Below are 21,177 nucleotides of genomic sequence, written 5' to 3'. Positions count from 1 at the left end.
GGGACACCAGCAGCAGCTGTGTTCTTTCTGCCTTTGTTACCCTCAGGAGTGAGATATCAGATAAAATCACCACTGCCTGTGGAAAACAGTGCCAGTATTCAGTGGTAGTGCCCTATACATATAGTTTCATACAACCGAGCAATTTCCTCCTCATTTCCCTCAACCTTGTGGGCCTTACTCACTCTGGCCAGTGCTGTGAGTGGTGCCGTGTACAAGTACTCTAAAGCAGAAGTGTACATAAGCATGTCTTGTTTAAAACTGTAGGGGAGGAAGGAAAGGGGGAAGTTCTGAATCTTAACTTTCACTCTTCATTGTGACTATATTGACAATGGTACCTCTCTCTGTTTTGTCTCCAGCTACTGCTGTTGTGGTCTTAAGGGGTTTTCCCCTCCATATCCACGGAATGCCTGAGCCACTTACAGAGGAGAAAGAAGAGGCTAGGCATGACGTGTTCAGTGAGATCCTATTAGTCAGTGCTGAATCATATCATGAGCAAAGGGCCTGGAAGGTAAACATTGCAGACAACCTGGAGAAGGAAAGAGCATACAGGGTTTTGGCCCAGGAGTCCCAGCAGAGGGAGATTCACCAGGACATAATGGGACTTCTCCAGATGCTACAGATTCAACAATCACAGGGTCTCCTCCCTTTGCAGTCCATAGAGAACTCCATTACGGCATCTCCCTATACCCCCCTCAACATTCCAGGTGGTATCAGAGGCCATATCCCTACCCCTCCCACTTCACCCTAGGGACATTAAGGACAACTACAGTTTCACATATATTGACCTGTGAAATCCACAATTGCAGTATGTGTTGGTAAAACGGACATGAATGTTCTTTCCCCTTGTTAAGTTTTGATCCATTAATTTATTAAGTTCTTAATGTATTTGCACAGATTTTTCTTTGCACTAGTTTTGTTACTGAACTGGAAAATAATTCATCTTTATCGGTTCACGGCATATGCTGCAGAGTGCCTAGCAGTTCTGAAAGCAGCCCTTGTTGCTGTGCAGTGTGACAACTCATAGGACCAGTGACAAACACAGGGTAATAATCACAAATGTACACTGTAAAATTAATAGGTGCAGTGACAATGTTATATTCGTAGATGTGCACCAAGCACCACACAATAACAGGCCTCAAACCAGCAGGGCCAGGCAGAGCACAGTACACCACAACACATTATTGTGGCTCGCTGTTAAAGTGCTCTTCCAAAACTTCCCTGAGCCCTACAGCTCCATGTTGAGCTTTTCTAATAGCCCTTTTGTCAGGCTGTTCAAACTCAGCAGACAGCTGCTCCACCTCCACCCTAATGACAACTTTTCCCTTTCACAGATATTATGTTGGACACAGCAGGCAGTTGTAACCACTGGGATGGGTTTTTCCCCACTGATATTCAATATTATGAGTAAACAATGCCAGCGTCCTTTCAAACTACCAAAAGCGCATTCTACTATCATTCTGCACCTGCCGATCGAGTAGTTGAATCTTTCTTTGGTGCTATCAAGGTAAGCCAATGGAGCAAGGGATAGGTTGGGTACCCCAAGATCACTACTAATATTTGAACATTGCCAATGGCAATCTGCTGGTCGGGAGAGAAAGTCCCTGCTTCTAGCTTTCTGAACAGTCCTGTGCTCTGAAAGATGCTAGTATCATGGATCTTCCCTGATCAGCCAACACTGATGTCAGTGAGGCATCCCTGGTGATCCATCAATACTTGCATAACCATAGAAAAGTAGCCCTTTCTGCTGATGTACTCTGTGGCAAGGTGATCCACTGCCAAAATAGGGACATGCATGGCATCTATCGCTCCACTGCAGTTCATGAACCCCTTTGCTGCAGATCCATCCACTATGTCCTCCAGCACACTGCCAGGAGGAGATGATTAATGGCCCTGCACACTTGCATGACAATGTCCCCCATGATGGATTTGATAACTCTAAAATGATTTCCCAATGACTGGTAGCAATCCAGCATTGCAAGTTTCCACAGTGCCATTGCCACTCACTTCTTCATTGTCAGCATAGCTTTCATTCTGATGTCCCTGCGCTGGAGTGCTTGGGTGAGCTCAGCACACAGATCCAGGAATGTGGCCTTGTGTATCCAAAAGTTCTGCAGCCACTGCTCATCATCCCAAGCCTGCATTACGATGCTATCCCACCAGTCAGTGCTAGTTTCTCAGGCTCAGAAGCGGCACTCCACCATCTGCAGCGTCTCTGTGAATGCCACCAACAACCCTGAAATGGTTGCTATGTCTCACAGCAACCTGTCCTCCAAGAAATTGTCATGTTCTGCCTTGCAAATGCTGGAGGATTATGAGTCCTGTGCTTGCAATGCTTATGACAATAGTGCAGAGCTGTATAGGCTCCATGCTTCTGTCAGAGATGGTGAACAGAGAGGAGGGCTGCACAAGTTTGTGGGAGTTTTAAAAAGGGGCAAGAAAATTATGGGATACATGTGACATTATGGGATGGAGACAGCTGCACACTGGGAACTTGACCCCTCACCCCCAATCACTCATGTGACTTATGTCTGCCCAACCCTGCATTGCCTAAACTCCCCAAAAGACAGTGTGCTGGATGGTGGTGGGTTGCACATTGGGATACTTACCCATGGTGCACTGCATTATACATTGATACAAGTGCCCCTGGTGAATACATGCAGCACTTGTAAAAGGAGCTAAATATGCACGTGCACAAGTGATATACTATCTGAGGCAGCTTTATACCGATGTAACTTGCATTGCCCAAAGTTTGTAGTGCAGACATGGCCCAGAGAGCTCTTCTTCAGCTCTCGGAAAGGCACTCAGAGTGTCACAGCTAAAGGCAAGATGGAATAGATTGTTTAGCACATGTAATTAACATGTACTGTAAGACAGTGGTTCTCAACCAGGGGGCTGGGGCCCCCTGGGGGGGCCACAAGCAGGTTTCAGGGGGTCCACCAAGTAGGGCCAGTGTTAGACTCGCTGGAGCCCAGGGAAGAAAGCCGAAGCCCCACCACAAGGGGGTGACTCCGGGGCCCTGAGGCCCGACACCCAGGGCTGAAGTTGAATTTAGCTTTGTGGGGGACTCTGTGGCATGGGGGCCCAGGCAACTGCCCTGCTCGCTACTACCTATCACGGCCCTGGCTTTTATACACAGAAGACTAGCTGTGGTGGCACAGATGGGCTGTGGAGTTTTTATAGCATATGGGGAGGGAGGCAGGCTCAGAAAGAAAAAGGTTGAGAACCAGACCATTCAAGGTAAAGTGCCCTTACAATGTGTGTTAATTATTTATGCTTAAGGCTATGTTTACATCACAGAGGTCATGGAAGTTGTGACTTCCAGAGACCACCCTGACATTTTCTGCTTCAGCCCCTGGGTCTGCGGGACAGGAGCTGGCAGCCAGTGGCGCCCCGGCAGCATTTCAGCAGCAGACGACAGCCTCCTCAGGTCTCCCTGCAGGCTTCCAGCGACAGGCAACAGCCTCCTCAGGGGTAGGGTGACCAGAAAGCAAGTGTGAAAAATCAGGACAGTGAATGGGGGGTGATAGATGCCTATATAAGAAAAAGCCCTGAATATCGAGACTGTCCCTATAAAATCGGAACATCAGATCACCCTACTCAGGAGGCCCTCCTTTGGGTTCCAGCGATTGGGACAGCCATGCGGGGAAGGGGGATGAGGAGACCTCTGCAGCTCCCAGCCACCACAGTGACAGGGGAAACCATGGAACTGCAGCAGCAAAAGTCACAGACCGGTCACTGCTTATGTGAATTTTTGTTTATTGCCTGTGACCTGTCCATGACTTTTGCTAAAAATAAACATGTCAAAATCTTAGCCATATTTATGCTTAACAACCTGTTCCCCACCTTGTATTTAGCTGTGACTCTTTGAGTGCCTTTCCCAGGCCTGAAGGAGAGCTCTGTGTAGCTCGAAACCTTGTCTCTTTCACAAACAGATATTACTTCACCAGCCTTGTCTCTCTAATATCCTGAGCCCAACACAGCCTCAACAGCACTGCAAACATTAAATTTACCGAAGGTTTTCATACCATAATTGTAGCCTTTAGCGAAAAATCTTAGAGGAAACAAAGACTAGTTAGCTTTCCCTACTGTATGGAGATTGCAAATTGGAGGGGACATTGTTCTGGTATTAACCCTTAATAACAGGAGTGGAGACTCCTCAGCATGCAGCCCTTTGTCTAACTCTGGTATGCAATGGTCAAGGGTGCAAAACTGAATGGCGGCACCCACCACGAAGTCCTGGAACCTTTACATACAGCTCAGTCCTCTCCTCCTGCCTCTGTCTAGAAACTCCCTTCCCCCAGTCTTTGGCCATGTTCTCTTCTCCTTCAGTGTCTCTCCCCCCCCCTGCTCCTCTTATCCTTTCCTGAATAATTAAACTACCTAACCTCCTTAAATGTGCCTCTTGCTGGTAATTAGGCTACCTCCTGTTGCTCCAACATGGCCTCCACCTAAAAGCTTGTTCTAATCAGCATCCTGCTCCCATTCTTTCTGATCTTCAGCTATTACAGGAAGAGTCAGGAGCATGGAAGAGGAGTGCTGATTAGCATAAGGAGTTCAGCAGCAGCCCTAGCAACGGAGCAAGGGGATTAGGGGGTGGTGGTTCAACACCAGGAGAGATAGTGATTAGAGACTTTGGTTTTAAAAGCAAAAACATTCCCTCTCTCCTTGTCACCCTCCCAGCCCCGTTCCTTCCTCCTTACCCCTCCCCAATATTCCTTCCAGGGATTTTGAGGCATAGATCTAGCTGTTCCTCTGATTAGAAAATGTGAACTCAATCTCAAGCATTGCACGCTGCACCTGGATACCACGGTGATGGGTGCCCTCTAATGTGTGTAATAAATCAATAGAAATGTTCTCAGTTGGCCCCACTGTTTTCTTGACAGCCCTGCTGCTGCTACCAGGGATGCCTAGCCACCTACAATGTCAATCAATTAACCCACAGCAAAGCTGTCTGTCAGGTTAAATAAAATCATCCTAGCTCAGGCTACTGACTCTCTAGCTCTCTGGCTTGCCAGATGCATGAGGAGCTGCTAAAAGGGAGAGCAATGTGTGAAGGCAGGACCCGTTGCAATTAATTTTCTAGGGGAAAAAGTGAATTTTCAGAGTGTAATAGCAGCAGCAGGAAACCTTACCTCACCACGTTCCGCATTAGCAGAAAGAACGCTTCCTTTGCTGAGGTGCAGAAGTTTTTACCATATATCGCAATCTGCAAAACAGTAACAGTTGATTGTTAACTATATAGCTAACCAAGGACAGCCCTAAGTTTTCTGGGGCCCTATGCAAATTAACACATGTAGGGCCCTATATAGTTCTTTCCCCACCTGTGACCAAACTCACCCAGCTCCACATATCCATAAACCATCCCACTATACACTTCCTGTTTCCTGTTACTTCTCACCAGACTGTGGCAGAATATTTCCCAGCCCACCCATCTCTCCAAATCATCAGTTTGTGAGGCTCTGGTGGCCTGCCTGCAGGAGGTGGAGACAATACTTAGGTTTCCAAATAGAGCAGCTGGGGAACACAGCCTCTGCCACAGCTTGCCTACAGTTGAGGAATTGAGGATGGCAAGCTGAGGGGTATGGAGGGAGAAGCGTTGTGGTCTATCCATCCACAAACAAACCTAAACCCACTAGTGGGATTTGTGCAGGGATTAGGCACAATACTTGGATGCAGAAAGCTACTTTAAAATAAGATTAAGCTACAGATGAGCCTGAAGCAAAACCCAGGCTCCAAATGCCCTTGACCTTTGGGGAAATTCAGTCCGGATCTCAACTCTGCAGCTCAGGCCTTTTGCTAGTGGAGGCACAAACTAACAAAATCCATGTAAGGCTGTCCCCTCTCCCTTGATGCTGCTTATTACACAGGTCAGGTGCCCTGGTCATGATTCAGATCTTACACCAAAGTGGATCAGGAGTAACTCCACTGAAGTCAGTAGAGTTACATCAGTGTAAGATTGGAGCAAGATCAAAACAGGCCCTGCTTGTTCAGAGCGCTGCAAAACTACAGTATTATCAGGGACCAGGTTCTGCTCACTGCTACTCCTACTTAGCTTTAGTTGAGTTAATTTGGATTTACATTTGCACGTCTGAATGCACAGTGTGTCCAAAAAGGTATAAAGAAGGGCAACAGCTTTAATAGGGACATGCCTTGCTTTTCTTGGACAACCTCAATATTATTTTAATATAGGTTGTTAGATGCTTTTAAAAAAACATGGAAATCAAGACTTTGTCTATGTTGGAAAATTGGCTAGCATAGCTACTGCAGAATAAGCTATTTCGTACTAGCTGTTGTAGAATAGCTGCCTGAGTGGAGACTCGAATAAAAGTGACTTTATTCCAGAGTAATTTCCCAGCTCACAAAGTGTAATAAATTCACTTTCATTCCAGAACAGTGTCTCTACGTGGGGAAGATATTCTGGAATAGTTAAATTATACCACAATAGCCATGCTAGTCAATTTTCCCCATGCAGATAAGGCTGTAGAAAGAAAAATTTCCTCCCCTGAACACTGCACTAATTCTGAGATCCCTTTGGAGCGAATGAGGTTTTAATGAAACCATTACTGTCACTTCCTCGGAGAACAGCTCTGAGACTGCAAAACACTTTTACTGAAATTGTTTCAAGTCAAAACAAGACAACATGGGTGAATTCTGCTCTTATTTACAACGGGGTAAATCTGGAATCTCTCCCCTGAAACCAATGCAGCTCCTCTGGAATTACACCACTGGAAGGAGGGCAGAATTTGGCTCTATGATTTTATTGGCGAATACAAGTGCTGAGTGTTCTGTAGTTTCCTTATTCAGAGCAGCACATTTTAACAAAAACATCACATCGGTATGTAGTATACAGTATTTTCAGGATGTGGTGACATTCCTGTAGAAATTAGTGCCTTGCATAATGACAGGTTTCAGAGTAGCAGCCCTGTTAGTCTGTATTCGCAAAAAGAAAAGGAGTACTTGTGGCATAAGCTTTCGTGAGCTACAGCTCACTTCATCGGAATGCATCTGATGAAGTGAGCTGTAGCTCACGAAAGCTTATGCTCAAATAAATTTGTTAGTCTCTAAGGTGCCACAAGTACTCCTTTTCTTTCTGTTGAAATTAGTGTTTGAATTGTAGGTGGGGAGGGAAGTTAACCAGTCATACTGTATCCCCACTTTTCATGGGTACTGGTGGGGGGGAAGAGGGACAGGGGAGGGAAAAAAAGGATACTATCATTTTGGGGGCAGGGACATATGAATTCCCCCAAAGTCACTAAAATCCAATTCTTTACCTTCTAGAGTCAAACAGTAGCCAAAATTAAGCCTGGCATAGTTGAAGAGCAAAACATTAAAATCTTGATGATTGCAGATACATCTATACTGCACACTCCTTATGGAGGCTTGTAGAGTACAGATACTGCATGCCCCCCTAGCACAGTATAAACAGCAGTTTAGATGGGGAGGCACAGTTTAGGCAAGTAAAGACACTCTACAATCTTGGTATGTATCCTACATGGCTCTCTACACACCCAAGGGGTGCCTCCCAGGTCTCCAGGGCTATTTTTAAAAGTGTAGTGCCCTGCTGCCTCTCTGCTGCTGAAGACGTTCCCTACTGCAGTGAAAGGCTCCAGCAACAGGGAAAGGCTCTGGCATTGGGGAGCTGCCAGAGCCTTTCACTGCCCTATGAAGATATACACAACAGTGTGGAAATAGCCTACTTGTCACTGCGGCTACATGTACCCTACATATCCCCACCACGGGTGTGCAGTGTAGGCTTATCTCTAAGATACTGATTGTAGTGCCCCAGGCATGATGCTAGAACATGCTGAGAGAGAAAATACGCACCATGATGTAGGCATTTCTGTTTATGAACTTTATGAATTTTTCCAAACACCAAAAACAGCATTTGAGGCAGCAGAGCAGAAATCTTGTAAAGGAGTTCTGTGTACCTGCAGCAAAGGAGGGAGAGCAGAACATGCAGACACATGAAGAGTGGTCTTTAAAATATGAGAGAGCTGCCCACAATAGCTGGATCCACGGAGATAGGTCAGTATTTGAAATATTGCCGGCTCTCCCTCAGGACAGAATCCTGTCCCATCACTGGAGCAAGGAGTTGCAATTTTCTCCTCCCTTCCAGAGTGAGTCTTGCCCACTAGCCCTACATTATATTACATGCATCTCCTCCATGAATTCTTATATTAAACTTTCAAGGACAAACACTCAGCTGGGGTAAATCAGCATAGATTCACAGACTTCAAATGGCACTACAGTGATTTATACCAGCCCAAGATTTGCCTCTTAGATGTTTTATAGCCTGAAGAACCATCTTGGAAAAGGAAGGAAAACCAGTAATATTTTACAGCAAGTTCAGTAATATTCTACAGCAAGTTCAGAAATCTCACCTTTCAGCTTGTGATCCAGGTACTCCAAGATTATTCTAATCAGCTGGACTATTGCAAGAATTAATGATCCAAATGCTAGTGAACCTGTGTGATATCTAATACAAAACAAAGCGGTATTATACCACGTTACAGGAGACAACAGCAATACGTAACTGAACTGACCTTGGCAAATATCACAATAAACTATCTTATGGACTGTGAAATCAGCAAACAAACTTTTGAAAAAGATTAACAACAATGCAAAATTTGCTAAGAACTTGGATGCTGATGAAAGATTATGAAATGTTGCCTCTACTAAATGCTTCTGAATAACCCTATTGTTAGCTGAACAATTTGCCCTGCTAGATACAACATAAATAAGAGATACTATAATTACAAAAGGCCTATAAATTGTGTTGTAGTAAAAATGTTTATATCCATAATGTGATTTCCTTTGCTAATTTTAACTAAAGATTATTACTGATATAATGTAAATATACAAATTTAAATATTGGGTTTACATTTAAACTGTACTGTGCTTTTAATAATTATACAATAGGTCAATATGCTCCTGATTTTCAAAAAAGCAAAAAGCCAAAACCCATGCACAAAAATGTGTACATTCACACATCGCTATTGTGTTCACAGCGAGATCATTTGTATTTTTTAGGTGTCCAACGGCCATTAGAGGGTTGCTGTAACAGATTTGCATACGCAGGTGCAGTAATTGCTTGGGTAAGTTAGGCATGCAATTTCTCAGAGCTTATACTCTTTTGAAATTCAGGCACTTAATGAATTTGGATCTGATCCTCACACCACTGAAGTCAAAAGCAAAATGCAGGTCTGTAATGATGACTGATCCCTTAATGACTAAGCTTTTCTACATAATTGTTCTCCTTTGATAACCTAAGCGTAATGAAACTGTTTCCTTATGAGTTATGAGCAGTGCTAGGAAACACAAAGAGATTAAACTCCAGGTTCTTATCCTTACCGTATTGCTCGTCCAAATGAAGAAAAAAGTGGGCATGGTGGAATATCAGCAGGTTTTCTAAAGGCCCAGTAATAAGAGGCAAAGGCACCAGCAAGGGTACACTGACCCAGTGCAATTGCAAAGTTTACCAGCCACAGAAAGACAAAAGCATTGGAGAGTTGAAAGATGAAGATGTATTTGTGATAGAAGCTTTCTCCCCCATAGAAAGCAAAAGTACACTGAGCACCAACACATAATTTGGTCACATTGGTTGTGTTAAAAGTCTGTTTAGAAAGAAAAACAAACAAAAATAATCATAAGCAATGAACAGGATGTGTCAGGACAATTTCTGAAATTAAATGGCTGAGGACAAAAATCTCATATATTCTGCTAGATGTTTCACTAATTCATTCAATTCTGAGCCAAAAGTGGAAGTCTAACTACAATGTAAATGTTTTTTAATTCATTTAAATAATTCAAAACTAAAGCCCTACTTAATTTGTGATATTATGGAAGTTGTGAATCCTGCAATATTAGGCTTTCACCGCAATTTTGTTAGCAGCCCGAGGCTGACAGCAGGAGCTCCGGCTGTCGGCTGCCCAGGGCTGACAGTGAAAGCCCTGGCTGTCAGTCACTGACCGCAGAGCACTGCTGTCAGCCCCACGCATTAATGACTGTCGTATAGTTGCAGCAAAATGTCTGGTTATCAAAAAAATTAGCAACGTAATACTTGAGTGTTTATATTGTTCCAGCAAAATTTTCTTAAACAAATAGGTCTTCTCTGGCTTTTCCAAATTACCACAATTAATAAAGGTCCATTATTACTTTTCCACGATTTTCCATGTCTTGTCCACAACTCAGCTGCAATTGTTTGACAATCATCCCACGATTCAAGTAGGGCCTTATTAAAAACCCAATACTAAAAAAGACTTGGATATATGCTTAACTTAATGCTCTGTGATTAGTCAATGGGCCGCTCACTATGCACAAACATAAGCACATACACAAATCTTTGCATGACTGGGGCTTAATGATTCTTTCTTCTTTGATTACAGACATCAGCAGAGTGCTGTAGTGTTTGGGAGGCATACATTTCACGGGAATGCTATTACTTAAAACAAGCTGTTTCCATTGGCATTTAAAATATCTGGAAACATTTCTATGGATGTTAGGCTTCATAAACATTTTTTGTGTTTGAAGAACTCCCAAAATAAAGTTATAGCCCAACGTGACCTAACTGCTCCCAATAAATGCCAAAAGATTTGATAAGCATTTTGTAAACTTTCTTAACATATCCTCATTGCTATGATAGTCAATGTTGTCTAGTAGCAAGAGCATATGACTGCAAACTGAGAGATGTGGTACCCAGTTGGGTTTCTGCCATTAACTTGCTCAGCAGATTGGACAAGTCCCTAAGGCCCAAATTTTGAAAACTGGCCACTGATTGTGGATGCCTTTTGGTATCTCTCAAACTGAGCATTCAAAAATTGAAGAACCAAAAATGTGGACACTTCTGAAAAATTAAGCCTTTACCTCTGTGTCTCAGTTTCCCCACCTGTAGAACAGGGCTATTAATACCTATCCTCCTTGCACGGGTGTTGTGAGGATTAATTACCTGGTGCTTGTAAAGTGCTTTGAACATGCACCTACCGAGTGCTAAGTATTATGTGACCTAACACAAAGAATGAGTGGAATACAACTATGCATGGTCTTTAAACAAGCATTGCACATATACTGAATATCAATAAATTAATATAATTAGCATGCCCCCTCCTTTTCCCTTCCATAGACAGTTATTAGTTATGCTTACCTCTGGGTCACAGGTCAGGTTTGCATACTTGCACAGCGTTTGATTAGCCATTACTTTATACACAGGTTCCCCTGATGTAGACAGGAAACTGAGTGAATTGTATTAAGGAGGAACTCTCAGAATCACAGGTCCCTAAGTTCCATCATACATGAAACAATATAACAGGGGACCACTAACCCTAAAACCTGTGTGGGTTGAAGAGAGATTCAGTTTTAGAGCACCACCTCTTCCCCTACGCATGTGGCCAGCATATAAGCGGAAGGGCTAACAAGCAACACCTACATTTTCCTCAAAGCTAGAGAATTGTGGAAAACCCTGTCCTGAAGTCTACACACCCCGACCAGACTGAGGAAGGAGCTACCTCCATATTACTCTTAGTCCCCTCTGCATGCATCACTATGGCAGCATGGACTAGTCGGTGATCATACTGCCAGCAGCTCTTTGCCAGCTCCCATGCTCGGTGACTACTGCAGTGAGGAACAGAGGATGAGTTAATACTGCTAAGAACAGAAACAACAGACTCTTCTTCACCCAGTGAAACTTTTAAGGCTTCCTGACTCCTCCCTCTGCTGCTTGGCAAACCTCTGTGTAGCAGGCAGCTTTTACGGAGAGGTTGGTGGCGGTTATGCAGGATGAGGAGCAAAACAGGCTGTGCAGCTGCCAGTGAAAAACATGGCAAAGTGCAAGAGAGCAAATAAGAGCTCCCAAATTAACTAAGGAACAATGAAAGCAGGGCTAAGGAACGTGAAGTCTTGTGCAGGCCATTCGCTCTATGGGTGAATAAACCCTGTGCAGTGGGCTCACCCAAAGCCCTATGTACCATTTAAGACTCATATTAAGGACTTAAATGCAGTTTAAATAGTGCACAGGGCCTTATCTAAGCCCATTGGGGGGGAATTCCTCCCCGAGACTGTTATTTTTAAATAAAATATAATGTCCTGCTTGTACACCATAACCTAGTGTACAGTAGGGAAGAATCCTTTATTGGTGAGGAGATGGAATAGGTGACCTAACAGCTCGCTCTAACGTCTATGATTCTCTGAAGGTGTTATAATACAGTCTTAGCCAGCATGATGGAACAGAACAGCTCAATGAGACAGGAGCATCATTTAGCACCTCATGTACCCACTTGATAAGATATGAGAGGGAAAGAAATACAACACATCGAGGTGCAGGACATTTCCCACTGTATTGTCCACTGGATCTACAAATACACTAACACAGCAGTGTGTGAACATCACTGCCATCCCCAGTTCTGTCTCTCACCAGCCACTTTGGGAGAAGCAAGGCAGAAGAAAAAAGTGCATTTATTTATTCCTTGTGTAAATAGTCAGGCACATAGGGTGGGTGTGAAGTATGTCTCCAGGTGATGATGTCTGTGAAAAATACAATCTGTTGGTATTAGTCTTCTTCAGAGTCTCCTAAGAAAGCACAAAGGGATTTCAATAGTGCAAAGTGTGGGTTTCCACAGTGGCTTCATCCCACATCAGCTATCAAGAGAAGAGCCTTAGTGGAAACAGTTATGTAAGGATTTTGCCTCTACCTCCAATGTACTGCTCATTGAGAGTGAAGGCTGATGTGAGCATTTACACAGTTATTTGGCGAGCTGTGCAGATATTACCGAGATAATGAGGTACAAATACTTAGACATATAGAAGGATACACAGCTGTCACTGCCCAATAGGAAATGCAGACTGCAATGAGAATGAAGGTGATAATGGGGTAGAATAATGTGGACATTATGTAGCCAATAGCCCTACAAAGGAAACAAAATAGGGTTGAAATCTAGAACGATAACAAAAGTCACTTTTTATTAGCCTTTAGCATTAACCCCTTGACTTCTCTCTTCACGGATATTGGTGGTGTCACCTAATGCTAGAATCCCAGAGCACTGCCAGTACCATCTCCTTACTGCCTCGCTTCTGTCACCTTCTCATTTTGTCTCTTCTCCTCTCCCTCCTTCATCTGGCTGCCCTTCTCAAATCTCTGCTATATTCTGTTCCCAGTCCCCTTCTTTCTGCTGGTTTTGCCTTCCCGGTCCTACCCCTGCTACTTTCCTTCAATCCTGGGTCATAAACCCATTCTGCTCCCACATCCCCCCAGCTGCTGTCTGCCTCAGACACTGCCCCTCCCACCGCCTGTCTTCTCCATGTCCCCAAACTACTCAACTCCTAGACCTGCTCTTTCCCTTTGGCCCCTGCATATCCTAGAACTCCCCTATACATCCTTCCTCCTGCCTTCCTTCCTAGTGTTCACAGATCCAGTCTGCTCCGGGACCTTCTGCTCTACTGAGCACTGCATGCTCTAGACCCTTGACATTCTACTTCTCTCTTGAGTCACAGTCCATTTTGCTACTTCACCATTGTAATGTATTTATTGGGGGGGAGGGTGTGTGTGTGCGTGCTTTAGTAGCTGACAAACCAGGCACTAGTCCCAGTGAGTAAAACGTGTGGTCAGAGTGTGGACACTGGTAACTAGGAACTTGAATGTTCTAATCTTTGCTCTGACAATGATTCCCTCTGTGGCATTAAATACATTACTTAAGCCATCAGTGCCTCTCTAGAAAATGACTGCAGTTATCTCACAGGGGAATAATGAGGATGGTTAGTTCTTAGATACTGTGGTGATGGGATAGGAAATAATTGTACAGGCAGCTCACTGCATGTTGTCTAAAGCATGTGGATTGATTACATGCCTCTCCCATTTTCCTTTACATTCCCTCAATCCACCTCATCCCATTCCTTCTGAACCTCTCCTTCCAGCAGCTCCTTGATGTGCTCCTCTGACCATTCCACTCTCCCTTCTCCCTCTGCCTTTCCTTCCTCCAGTTCCCATTGTGCTTCTCCCCTGACTTGCTCACTCCTGCTGCTAGCTGCCTTCCAGGAGCCAGTTCCCAGAAAGTAAATGAAAGACAAATTTACTCCACTCCTGCTATTAAACAAGACGACCCTAGGGATAAGTTAACTTGTCTTGTGTGACAACAAGGTCAATGGCAACATTCTAGCAGTGTTTTCTTATTGCCAAATCATACCTGGATCTACAGGCACAATAAGCGAATTATGAGTCAAACAGACATGCATGATTTTATGCTATTTAAGAAATAATCACAAATCACTAGTTTTCAGCAGTTAATGAGAGGCTTGTTAGTTAACAGTGAAGCCACAGTTTACGCTAACAAACTGCTTGTTAAGTATTCTATCAATGGATTCCAAACAGCTGATTACTGTTATAAATTGTAATTTTACTGAAAGAATAGTTGAACTGTACTGAAAAAAATAATTTGATTCCCAGTCATTAGCAACTTATTTTCCATCATCCTGAATACAGGGCATGGTCTGTACAGTAATTACTTACAGTGTTTCACCTCATGCTTTACACATGAGTGTAAAAGTATTGCCCTCAAATGACCTTTCAGTGTAGCTAAAAAACTAGAGGATGTTATTACCTCCCAGCAGGAAGTTTATGAAATTTCTGAAGTGTTTCTATCTGTCACATTTTTGAATAAAAGTGTCTTAATGTGTAAAATGTTTCTGAATTATAATGTATAGGATCCAAACGATACAGTGTAGTGCTGCCAAAACTGACTGCCATTTCCTGCATACATAGCTGTAGAATGGGGAATAAGTAGGTTGATTATGGAACTTCAGCTTTCCCTAATTCCACAAAAGACTCCCTAAGTCCGGATACTACAGGCACTGGGATGCCAAGGAATGTAAAAGAAAAATCAGGGAAGGGAAGTGGTCACAATTCATATTCATATTCAGCACTGCTCTGATGAATTTGGTAGCACTGTGACTACCAACCATCTACTAGCTCTCTATACTAAATTCTGTTCTTGTGTAGCCCACCACTTGACCCAAAAATCTGTTCTCATTTACACTGGCACAACTCCATCAAACTCAATTGGGTTGCATTGGTGCAACAGAGAGAATTTGATGCACTGTGTTTAATAGAAGGACGAGTAAATGCAGGGAAGTTATAAATAGCTATCTGGAAACTGCCTGTAAGACTGTTAAAAGGAAGAAGTGTTAACTACTCTATTACTGCACATCATAATATCGCTGGCTCTAATTCATCTGAGCAATAACTGAAATCAATAAGTATAACACACCTGGATCTGAAGGCAAAATTTGACCCTTGTTAGTTACTTTTTTCACCATAAAACTATCAGCTAAGTTGCAGGGTGGATCTAAGCCTTCTAAATGGATTATATCAAGCTCCCCACCACACACACACACTCCACTCTAAAAATTCGGTTAAACCCCTCACAGTAACCATCCCAATGTTTCCAGGAGACATTTAAAAGATAGGTTTCAGAGTAGCAGCCGTGTTAGTCTGTATTCGCAAAAAGAAAAGGAGTACTTGTGGCACCTTAGAGACTAACAAATTTATTAGAGCATAAGCTTTCGTGAGCTACAGCTCACTTCATCGGATGCATTTGGTGGAAAAAACAGAGGAGAGATTTATATACACACACACAGAGAACATGAAACAATGGGTTTATCATACACACTGTAAGGAGAGTGATCACTTAAGATAAGCCATCACCAACAGCAGGGGGGGGAAGGAGGAAAACCTTTCATGGTGACAAGCAGGTAGGCTAATTCCAGCAGTTAACAAGAATATCAGAGGAACAGTGGGGGGTGGGGTGGGAGGGAGAAATACCATGGGGAAATAGTTTTACTTTGTGTAATGACTCATCCATTCCCAGTCTCTATTCAAGCCTAAGTTAATTGTATCCAGTTTGCAAATTAATTCCAATTCAGCAGTCTCTCGTTGGAGTCTGTTTTTGAAGCTTTTTTGTTGAAGTATAGCCACTCTTAGGTCTGTGATCGAGTGACCAGAGAGATTGAAGTGTTCTCCAACTGGTTTTTGAATGTTATAATTCTTGACGTCTGATTTGTGTCCATTCATTCTTTTACGTAGAGACTGTCCAGTTTGGCCAATGTACATGGCAGAGGGGCATTGCTGGCACATGATGGCATATATCACATTGGTAGATGCGCAGGTGAACGAGCCTCTGATAGTGTGGCTGATGTGATTAGGCCCTATGATGGTATCCCCTGAATAGATATGTGGACAGAGTTGGCAACGGGCTTTGTTGCAAGGATAGGTTCCTGGGTTAGTGGTTCTGTTGTGTGGTGTGTGGTTGCTGGTGAGTATTTGCTTCAGATTGGGGGGCTGTCTGTAAGCAAGGACTGGTCTGTCTCCCAAGATCTGAGAGAGCGATGGCTCGTCCTTCAGGATAGGTTGTAGATCCTTGATGATGCGTTGGAGGGGTTTTAGTTGGGGGCTGAAGGTGATGGCTAGTGGCGTTCTGTTGTTTTCTTTGTTGGGCCTGTCCTGTAGTAGGTGACTTCTGGGTACTCTTCTGGCTCTGTCAATCTGTTTCTTCACTTCAGCAGGTGGGTACTGTAGTTGTAGGAATGCATGATAGAGATCTTGTAGGTGTTTGTCTCTGTCTGAGGGGTTGGAGCAAATGCGGTTATATCGTAGCGCTTGGCTGTAGACAATGGATCGAGTGGTATGATCTGGATGAAAGCTAGAGGCATGTAGGTAGGAATAGCGGTCAGTAGGTTTCCGATATAGGGTGGTGTTTATGTGACCATCGCTTATTAGCACCGTAGTGTCCAGGAAGTGGATCTCTTGTGTGGACTGGTCCAGGCTGAGGTTGATGGTGGGATGGAAATTGTTGAAATCATGGTGGAATTCCTCAAGAGCTTCTTTTCCATGGGTCCAGATGATGAAGATGTCATCAATGTAGCGCAAGTAGAGTAGGGGCATTAGGGAACGAGAGCTGAGGAAGCGTTGTTCTAAGTCAGCCATAAAAATGTTGGCATACTGTGGGGCCATGCGGGTACCCATCGCAGTGCCGCTGATTTGAAGGTATACATTGTCACCAAATTTCTACATAGACTGCTTCCGCCGACGTGCACGAGCTGAAATTGTGGAAAAGCAGCATCGCTTACCCCATAACCTCAGCCATGCAGAACACAGTGCCATCCACAGCCTCAGAAACAACTCTGACATCATAATCAAAAAGGCTGACAAAGGAGGTGCTGTCGTCATCATGAATAGGTCGGAGTATGAACAAGAGGCTACTAGGCAGCTCTCCAACACCACTTTCTACAAGCCATTACCCTCTGATCCCACTGAGAGTTACCAAAAGAAACTACAGCATTTGCTCAAGAAACTCCCTGAAAAAGCACAAGAACAAATCCGCACAGACACACCCCTGGAGCCAGGACCTGGGGTATTCTATCTGCTACCCAAGATCCATAAACCTGGAAATCCTGGACGCCCCATCATCTCAGGCATTGGCACCCTGACAGCAGGATTGTCTGGCTATGTAGACTCCCTCCTCAGGCCCTTCGTTACCAGCACTCCCAGCTATCTTCGAGACACCACCGATTTCCTGAGGAAACTACAGTCCATTGGTGATCTTCCTAAAAACACCATCCTAGCCACTATGGATGTAGAAGCCCTCTACACCAACATTCCACACAAAGATGGACTACAAGCCGTCAGGAACAGTATCCCCGATACTGTCACGGCTAACCTGGTGGCAGAACTTTGTGACTTTGTCCTGACCCATAACTATTTCACATTTGGTGACAATGTATACCTTCAAATCAGCGGCACTGCGATGGGTACCCGCATGGCCCCACAGTATGCCAACATTTTTATGGCTGACTTAGAACAACGCTTCCTCAGCTCTCGTTCCCTAATGCCCCTACTCTACTTGCGCTACATTGATGACATCTTCATCATCTGGACCCATGGAAAAGAAGCTCTTGAGGAATTCCACCATGATTTCAACAATTTCCATCCCACCATCAACCTCAGCCTGGACCAGTCCACACAAGAGATCCACTTCCTGGACACTACGGTGCTAATAAGCGATGGTCACATAAACACCACCCTATATCGGAAACCTACTGACCGCTATTCCTACCTACATGCCTCTAGCTTTCATCCAGATCATACCACTCGATCCATTGTCTACAGCCAAGCGCTACGATATAACCGCATTTGCTCCAACCCCTCAGACAGAGACAAACACCTACAAGATCTCTATCATGCATTCCTACAACTACAGTACCCACCTGCTGAAAGTGAAGAAACAGATTGACAGAGCCAGAAGAGTACCCAGAAGTCACCTACTACAGGACAGGCCCAACAAAGAAAACAACAGAACGCCACTAGCCATCACCTTCAGCCCCCAACTAAAACCCCTCCAACGCATCATCAAGGATCTACAACCTATCCTGAAGGACGAGCCATCGCTCTCTCAGATCTTGGGAGACAGACCAGTCCTTGCTTACAGACAGCCCCCCAGTCTGAAGCAAATACTCACCAGCAACCACACACCACACAACAGAACCACTAACCCAGGAACCTATCCTTGCAACAAAGCCCGTTGCCAACTCTGTCCACATATCTATTCAGGGGATACCATCATAGGGCCTAATCACATCAGCCACACTATCAGAGGCTCGTTCACCTGCGCATCTACCAATGTGATATATGCCATCATGTGCCAGCAATGCCCCTCTGCCATGTACATTGGCCAAACTGGACAGTCTCTACGTAAAAGAATGAATGGACACAAATCAGACGTCAAGAATTATAACATTCAAAAACCAGTTGGAGAACACTTCAATCTCTCTGGTCACTCGATCACAGACCTAAGAGTGGCTATACTTCAACAAAAAAGCTTCAAAAACAGACTCCAACGAGAGACTGCTGAATTGGAATTAATTTGCAAACTGGATACAATTAACTTAGGCTTGAATAGAGACTGGGAATGGATGAGTCATTACACAAAGTAAAACTATTTCCCCATGGAGTACTTGTGGCACCTTAGAGACTAACAAATTTATTAGAGCATAAGCTTTCGTGAGCTACAGCTCACTTCATCGGATGCATTTGGTGGAAAAAACAGAGTAGAGATTTATATACACACACACAGAGAACATGAAACAATGGGTTTATCATACACACTGTAGAGGAGAGTGATCACTTAAGATAAGCCATCACCAACAGCAGGGGGGGGAAGGAGGAAAACCTTTCATGGTGACAAGCAGGTAGGCTAATTCCAGCAGTTAACAAGAATATCAGAGGAACAGTGGGGGGGGTTGGGGTGGGAGGGCGAAATACCATGGGGAAATAGTTTTACTTTGTGTAATGACTCATCCATTCCCAGTCTCTATTCAAGCCTAAGTTAATTGTATCCAGTTTGCAAATTAATTCCAATTCAGCAGTCTCTCGTTGGAGTCTGTTTTTGAAGCTTTTTTGTTGAAGTATAGCCACTCTTAGGTCTGTGATCGAGTGACCAGAGAGATTGAAGTGTTCTCCAACTGGTTTTTGAATGTTATAATTCTTGACGTCTGATTTGTGTCCATTCATTCTTTTACGTAGAGACTGTCCAGTTACACAAATCAGACGTCAAGAATTATAACATTCAAAAACCAGTTGGAGAACACTTCAATCTCTCTGGTCACTCGATCACAGACCTAAGAGTGGCTATACTTCAACAAAAAGCTTCAAAAACAGACTCCAACGAGAGACTGCTGAATTGGAATTAATTTGCAAACTGGATACAATTAACTTAGGCTTGAATAGAGACTGGGAATGGATGAGTCATTACACAAAGTAAAACTATTTCCCCATGGTATTTCTCCCTCCCACCCCACCCCCCACTGTTCCTCTGATATTCTTGTTAACTGCTGGAATTAGCCTACCTGCTTGTCACCATGAAAGGTTTTCCTCCTTCCCCCCCCTGCTGTTGGTGATGGCTTATCTTAAGTGATCACTCTCCTTACAGTGTGTATGATAACCCATTGTTTCATGTTCTCTGTGTGTGTGTATATAAATCTCTCCTCTGTTTTTTCCACCAAATGCATCCGATGAAGTGAGCTGTAGCTCACGAAAGCTTATGCTCTAATAAATTTGTTAGTCTCTAAGGTGCCACAAGTACTCCTTTTCTTTTTGAGAATACAGACTAACACGGCTGCTACTCTGAAACCTGTATTTCCCCATGGTATTTCTCCCTCCCACCCCACCCCCCACTGTTCCTCTGATATTCTTGTTAACTGCTGGAATTAGCCTACCTGCTTGTCACCATGAAAGGTTTTCCTCCTTTTCCCCCCCTGCTGTTGGTGATGGCTTATCTTAAGTGATCACTCTCCTTACAGTGTGTATGATAAACCCATTGTTTCATGTTCTCTGTGTGTGTGTATATAAATCTCTCCTCTGTTTTTTCCACCAAATGCATCCGATGAAGTGAGCTGTAGCTCACGAAAGCTTATGCTCTAATAAATTTGTTAGTCTCTAAGGTGCCACAAGTACTCCTTTTCTTTCTCCTTACAGTGTGTATGATAACCCATTGTTTCATGTTTCTCTGTGTGTGTGTATATAATCTCCCTCTGTTTTTTTCAACCAAATGCATCCGATGCAGTGAGCTGTAGCTCACGAAAGCTATGCTCTAATGCAATTTGTTAGTCTCTAAAGGTGCCACAAGTACTCCTTTTCTTTTTATTTAAAAGATATTTACTCTCAAATGGTACTTTCTCTGCATAATCAAATTTTCAGAAGATTTTCGAGCTCGGGATTTTCAAAAGTGCCTCAATCAACAGGACTGGGCTCCTAAGTCACTGCGACACTTTTGAAAAATCTTACTGCTAGCTGCCAATGAGACTTGACCCTATATACGATGGATGCCGAGGCCTTGATCCTACAAGCTCTTATCTGGTGCACAGCAGGCCTCACAAGGTTTTTATGCTCCCTTTGCAAGTATGAAAGCAAGCAAGATTCAACGCTAGATGTAGTCCTCTGTGCTGAATGAATGTATCTTTGAAGACCTTTGTACATCTGCTACCTTAAAATGCAAGAGGTAGGGGCAGAGAAGAGTGTGTCTGAGGATAGGACTTGCATGTAACTCCCTCAGCATGCAACTTATGTGCCTAGCTACACATTCTCCTATAGCCCCTCCTACTGCTACTAGGCAGGAGTAACACTAGGAGCCGTAAAGCCAC

General features: G+C 43.8%; 1 protein-coding gene across 1 annotated transcript in view; it reads right to left on the bottom strand.

Annotated features, from left to right (window-relative positions):
- SLC44A5 (solute carrier family 44 member 5) overlaps positions 1-21,177 on the bottom strand; it is a 189,986-nt gene that overhangs the window by 12,984 nt on the left and 155,825 nt on the right. The window contains 6 exon segments of the mRNA XM_043491317.1: positions 5,133-5,206; positions 7,825-7,928; positions 8,382-8,476; positions 9,352-9,614; positions 11,141-11,228; positions 12,804-12,896. Coding sequence (XP_043347252.1) covers positions 5,133-5,206; positions 7,825-7,928; positions 8,382-8,476; positions 9,352-9,614; positions 11,141-11,228; positions 12,804-12,896 — 717 coding nt within the window.

The sequence above is a fragment of the Dermochelys coriacea genome, chromosome 8 (assembly GCF_009764565.3).
Source record: "Dermochelys coriacea isolate rDerCor1 chromosome 8, rDerCor1.pri.v4, whole genome shotgun sequence".
Lineage (NCBI taxonomy): Eukaryota > Metazoa > Chordata > Testudines > Dermochelyidae > Dermochelys > Dermochelys coriacea.
This window is presented reverse-complemented; position numbering and strand designations above follow the sequence as displayed.